This window comes from Apium graveolens, chromosome 11, assembly GCF_009905375.1.
Source record: "Apium graveolens cultivar Ventura chromosome 11, ASM990537v1, whole genome shotgun sequence".
Classification (NCBI taxonomy): Eukaryota; Viridiplantae; Streptophyta; class Magnoliopsida; order Apiales; family Apiaceae; genus Apium; species Apium graveolens.
In genome coordinates this window covers 8,268,153-8,273,804 of record NC_133657.1, presented here as the reverse complement: position 1 = coordinate 8,273,804, position 5,652 = coordinate 8,268,153, and the positions used below count along the sequence as shown (strand labels likewise).

Below are 5,652 nucleotides of genomic sequence, written 5' to 3'. Positions count from 1 at the left end.
TACATATTGTTGTAATTTAGTTGTTCACTTCAACTTTTAGCGTAAATTTGTATTCTCGACTATTTCACGTATTTCTTATTTATATCTCCACGATCAACCTTATGGCATTAAATTTTCTTTGGATGATTGATATTATTAATGATGTGACATTTTGTTCTACAGTTTTAGTATTCACCCTTGTTTAAAAATAACTAATAAGTGATGCTTGTTAAATTGTGGTTCTAAATTTTTATAAAATGTCTACTACTAAATTTGAAGGTTGTCAAGGCAAATCATGGAGAAAACAGGCATCCAGAATGTAGGTGGATCATCAGATATTCCAGCTGCAGTGAAACCTGAACGAGTTGATCCTACGAAACATGGTATGATTACTAGGCCAGGATTTGGTAGGAGTGGAAGTCGCATACAATTGGAATCCAACCATTTTAAAGTTTCTGTCAAGTCTCCACATGAGATTTTTTACCAGTATAGTGTAAGTTCCATCAGGATTTCAGGGTTGAGACATGTACAAATGAATTTTAAGTATTTAATTTAGTATATTTTCTACAGGTTTTAATCAGTTACGAAGACAGGGCCCCTGTTGAGAATAAGGTGATTGGAAGAAAGATTATGGATAAGTTGTACGACACGTATTCCTCACAACTTGATGGTAAGAAGTTTGCATATGATGGAGAGAAAGCCTTGTTTACTGTGGGGCCTTTACCCCGGAACAAGCAGGAGTTCACGATTGTGCTTGAGGAATCCTTTGCCAAACGGTTTATTATCTCTTTATTTCTTTACTTGATTACTATATTATAGTCATGAAACATTTAAACAAGATGGCAATTTAATTCATCTTCATATCAGTGAAATCGCATCCAGGTTTGGTGAACCTGGTAAAAGGTCTAGGCAATCTTTTTACTCAAAATCTTACATAGTGGCGATCAACTATGCGACCAAGATACCTTTGAACTCTGTTTTGGATGGAGCTGACACTGAACAAGTTCAAGATGCACTGAGGGTGCTTGACATTGTCTTGAGACAACAAGCAGCTAAAAGGTATCCAGACGACCAGAACCAATTAAGAAACTTGTACTTTGAGATGATGCATTTCTTACTGTTATGAATGTGGAATATGCAGGGATTGCCTTTTGGTGAGGCAGTCATTTTTCCATGATGACTCTAGGATGCTTACTAGTGTTGGAGGAGGGGTTTCTGCTTGTCGTGGTCTCCATTCTAGTTTTCGTCCTACTCAGGGAGGATTGTCACTCAACTTAGGTAGGGATGCTATATTTTTTCTCCCTAACCCTGTTTTCAAGATTATATGTCTAACACACTTATTTCACTTGATGCCCTTATATCACTTGATGCCCACTTACTCATTCATTTCTTCAGACGTGTCAACGACCATGATCCTTACTCCTGGGCCTGTAATTGATTTCCTGATAGCCAATCAGGGTATACATGATGCTTGTAGAATAGACTGGCTTAAGGTAATTCATGAAACAACACCTGAAAAACCTGCATTGTGCTTCTTTTTTTGTGTCTATTAAATTGCCGTTTTAAAAATGCAACAGGCCAATAAAATGCTGAGAAACATGAGAGTCAAGGCCACATATAGCAATAGAGAATTTAAGATAAAAGGGTTGAGTGAGAAGCCTTGCAATGAGCTATAGTAAGTTGTTTAATTTTTTAATTCATCATTTTCTAATGTTCAAAATGAAGAGGCCTGTGAATTGATTCTCACTTTGTTTCTTTCTGTTTGAAGTTTCACATTGAAAGAAAAACCTGGAGATGTTGGTACCCGTGGTGAAGTGAAACCTAAGGAGATTACAGTTTATGAGTACTTTAGAAGACATCTGAATTTGGAACTTAGAACTTCTGCTTACTTTCCGTGCCTTGATGTTGGTAAACCCAGCAAGCCTATATATCTCCCACTAGAGGTGAATAAACATGATTGGGATATTTTTGCATATTCTAGTTTCTTTATCTTATAATTTTGTTTTTACTTGAAGTGATTGATTTTTTGCCTGTTGTAATTTTTAGTTCTGTAGCCTGGTCTCCCTTCAGCGATATACAAAATCACTATCTTCTGTGCAAAGAGCCTCATTAGTCGAAAAGTCCAGGCAGGGACCTCGAGAGAGGAAAGAAGTTCTTACTGATGTAAAATTTCTCCAAATATTTAAATTTTCAAGTTTTGGTTAATATTTCTCAGTGTAGCTCTTTAGTTCATTTTTTTTTAAAATATAATTTTTATTATTGATCAATGCACTTCCATTGTCAGTCCATGAAAAAGTATCGGTATGATGAAGATCCTCTCTTATATGCTTGCGGCATCTCTATGGAGAAACAACTTACCAAATTTGTTGGTCGTGTCCTTACTGCACCAAAGGTATTTTTGTTTCTCCTGTAATTTTTTCAGCGGTTTTATGGTACTTCAACATTTCATTTTCATTGCAATTGCAGCTGAAGGTTGGTAAAAATGAAGTTTGCATTCCCGAAAATGGTAAATGGAATTTTAATAGAAAGGTATGTTGAGTATCCAAACTTATATTTGGTTGTATTTTATCCTGATTATCTTATTGTCAAATCTAATCTACCCTCAATTGTTTTATCCCTCATGCAGAGACTTTACGAATCCATCAGAATAGATCATTGGGCAATAGTGAACTTCTCTGCTCGTTGTGATATGGATGATCTATCGTCCAAACTTAAACAATGTGGAAGGGCAAAGGGGATGGTATGTATATTTTGCTTTGTCCATCCGATAGATTATTAGTTATAAATGATGACAAATAAATTCTATTTTGTCTTCAGACTATTTATGATCCAGTTGTATTTATTGAGGAAGAACGCCGATATAGAACAGCTAACCCGTCAGAAAGAGTGGAAAAGATGATTAAACAACTCAAGGCAAAGCTCCGGGGACCTCCCATGTTAATCTTGTGCATCCTACCACAGAGAAAGAATTCTGATATCTATGGTATGTTTTAGCCAAACTTCCATTTCACGGGCCAATATTACTCTGGTCGGTAGCTAATTTAGCATAATTTTATGTTTTCAAGGACCGTGGAAGAAGAGATGTTTGGTTAATCTAGGAATTGTCACACAATGTGTGGCTCCACCAATGAAACTTAATGACCAGTACCTCACAAATGTTCTTCTCAAAATAAATTCCAAGGTAATTGTGTTTTCAATGTCAGGAAGTAGTCATGTCAAGTAGAAGTCATCGTTACCTCGTATCATAACTCAAATTAATATACATAACCGAATGAAATTCACACCTACGTGTTTTTATCGCCTACCCCCAATTCTTTTCTAGCTTGGGGGTATTAATTCTTTGCTAGAAATTGAAGCTGATTCTTGTATGCCCGTGATAAACGACACTCCAACCATGATTTTGGGCATGGATGTTTCTCATGGCTCTCCTGGCCAATCAGATGTCCCCTCAATTACAGCGGTATTTTACCGGCGCCTGTATTTCTTTGGTTTATCGTTATACTCAAATGAAGCATATGGTTCTAATTATTTTCTTGTAATTGGTACTATTAGGTTGTTGGATCGCACACCTGGCCTTTGATATCGAGGTATAGTGCAGCTGTTAGAATACAATCATCTAAAGTTGAGATGATCGAGGGTTTATTTAAACCATCACCAAATGGCATTGATGATGATGGCATAATAAGGTATAATATAAGTACATACTTGTCATGTATTTTAATTCTTACTGGGAACGGAGATAAGATTAGTGACTTGCAAGTTTCCGCACTTTAAAGAACTGTAAGCTTTGTTTATCCTAGCTAAGAGAGAGAATGAGATTGAGTAACCTAAATAGTATACTGATCAATCATCTATTACAGGTTGTAACTTAAAACCTAGATATCAGTTCAGCCTGTTCATCAGCCGTTTGGCCAAAAAAATGTTAGAATTTCCTGTTAGTGGGATATTGGGTATAAATAAGTTTTTGATAAATGTTTTTAAAACAATAATTGACTGTATTCTTGTATTCTAGGGAACTGCTTGATGTATTCAGAAAGAGTACCGATGGTCGCATGCCATCTCAGGTCATCATCTTCAGGTATCACATATTAACGGCCAAATTGATGTACATAATGTTGATCTTGTTAAGCTTATGCATGTCCTCTTGCCTAGGGATGGGGTTAGCGAATCCCAGTTCAACCAAGTTTTGAACTATGAGCTTGATCAAATAATAAAGGTACTCTCTTATTTTTTGCTTATTACTAAGATACTTGATTAATGATTAGTATATTCTTATGTTTGTGTTTTTACCCATGTAAAGATTATCAACTACCTTGATTAATTTTTCCATCCATGAGTTCGCCTTATATTTTCGTGGAGATAAATTAGTTCATTGCATTTCCAGGCTTTTCAGTATGGCAGTGGGGGATCTATACCCAAATTCACAGTGATTGTTGCTCAAAAGAATCATCACACTAAGTTATTTCAAGTAGGCCCCTATCAGAATCAGAATGTTCCTCCCGGTCTGCTCCTATAAACATTGAACTTCATTGTGTTATATTAGTCATGTTCCAATATGTCTTGTTACCTTTCTCTTCATTTCTGAGCTTGCAGGTACTGTTGTGGACACGAATATTATGCACCCAGTAAATTATGACTTTTACATGTGTTCTCAGGCAGGGAGGATTGTAAGTGGCCACCTTCTTTCCTTCCCATTAATGTTTGGTCGTAAAAAATTGTTGATCCTTTGATATGCGCTAGATGAATTAGTTTTTCATTTTTGTTTCGTACATTATGTGCTGTCAGGGAACCTCTCGTCCTGCTCACTATCATGTTTTGGTTGATGAAATCGGTTTCTCAGCGGACAATATGCAGAATCTCATCCATTCACTGTCATATGTGTAAGTTTTTAGAAACCAGACTTTTTGTTCTTTAATAATAATTTTTAATTTAATTGTCCGTAAGTTTTTTTTTGGCTCCCTTTAGGTATCAAAGGAGCACTACTGCAATCTCCATAGGTACTGTTTTTCTCTCTTATTTTTGTGGAGTATGCTTTGGTATGTAATTTTAATCAACTAACCCTGTATTACCCTTAAACCTGTTTATAGTTGCACCTGTTTACTATGCACACCTTACGGCTTCTCTGGTGGGCAAGATGATGAAGTTTGACGAATTATCTGATACTTCTTCTGGACGCGGAAGCCATACTTCAGCTGGGAGTAATCCTATCCTCGCGCAACCTAGATTGCACAGGGACATTGCACGGTCTATGTTTTTCTGCTGATGCGCCTACCGGGAGTGCTCCTATCCTCGCGTAATTAGATTGCACAAGGACATTGCATGCTCTATATTTTTCTGCTGATGCGCCTACTAGATAAAAGTTTATCAGCATTAAACGCGTTAGTGATTATCATTTAAAAATTTCAAACGGAGTTTTGCTTATTCTTCTCAAGAACACAATTGTCTACGAATTATTGATGATACTTGAAAAAAGAACTATACCAATCTCTCTGTGTTGCTGATATATAAACATGTCCAACACACAATGCTTATTTGGGTAGAACAACGTATCTATCAAGTTGATACGATTCTACTATACGCTGCCCTTTTCTCTTGCTTCAAAACTGATCTACTTCAGATGGATTTTGGTTTTCAGGGTGTATCGATTACTATCTTGCTATGAAATTTAATTTG

General features: G+C 36.3%; 1 protein-coding gene across 1 annotated transcript; it reads left to right on the top strand.

Annotated features, from left to right (window-relative positions):
• Positions 1-322: 322 nt before the first annotated feature.
• On the top strand, positions 323-5,242 carry LOC141697858 (protein argonaute 16-like). The gene is made up of 22 exons (XM_074502413.1): positions 323-472; positions 550-755; positions 847-1,038; positions 1,121-1,257; positions 1,375-1,472; positions 1,557-1,654; positions 1,748-1,922; positions 2,026-2,142; positions 2,264-2,371; positions 2,446-2,508; positions 2,606-2,719; positions 2,797-2,962; positions 3,045-3,160; positions 3,302-3,439; positions 3,532-3,665; positions 3,992-4,057; positions 4,132-4,195; positions 4,364-4,481; positions 4,573-4,646; positions 4,765-4,859; positions 4,945-4,976; positions 5,067-5,242. Exons 1-22 carry the CDS (start codon positions 365-367, stop codon positions 5,240-5,242), a joined length of 2,595 nt encoding a protein of 864 aa, XP_074358514.1. The 5' UTR covers positions 323-364.
• The last annotated feature ends 410 nt before the right edge of the window (positions 5,243-5,652 follow it).

Excerpts from the sequence above, each read along its gene's own strand:
- LOC141697858 (XM_074502413.1), top strand. The coding sequence starts at position 365 with ATGATTACTAGGCCAGGATTTGGTAGGAGTGGAAGTCGCATACAATTG. Across the intron at positions 4,482-4,572 it reads GAATCAGAATGTTCCTCCCG|GTACTGTTGTGGACACGAAT; the intron begins GTCTGCTCCTAT and ends CTGAGCTTGCAG. Across the intron at positions 4,977-5,066 it reads CACTACTGCAATCTCCATAG|TTGCACCTGTTTACTATGCA; the intron begins GTACTGTTTTTC and ends ACCTGTTTATAG.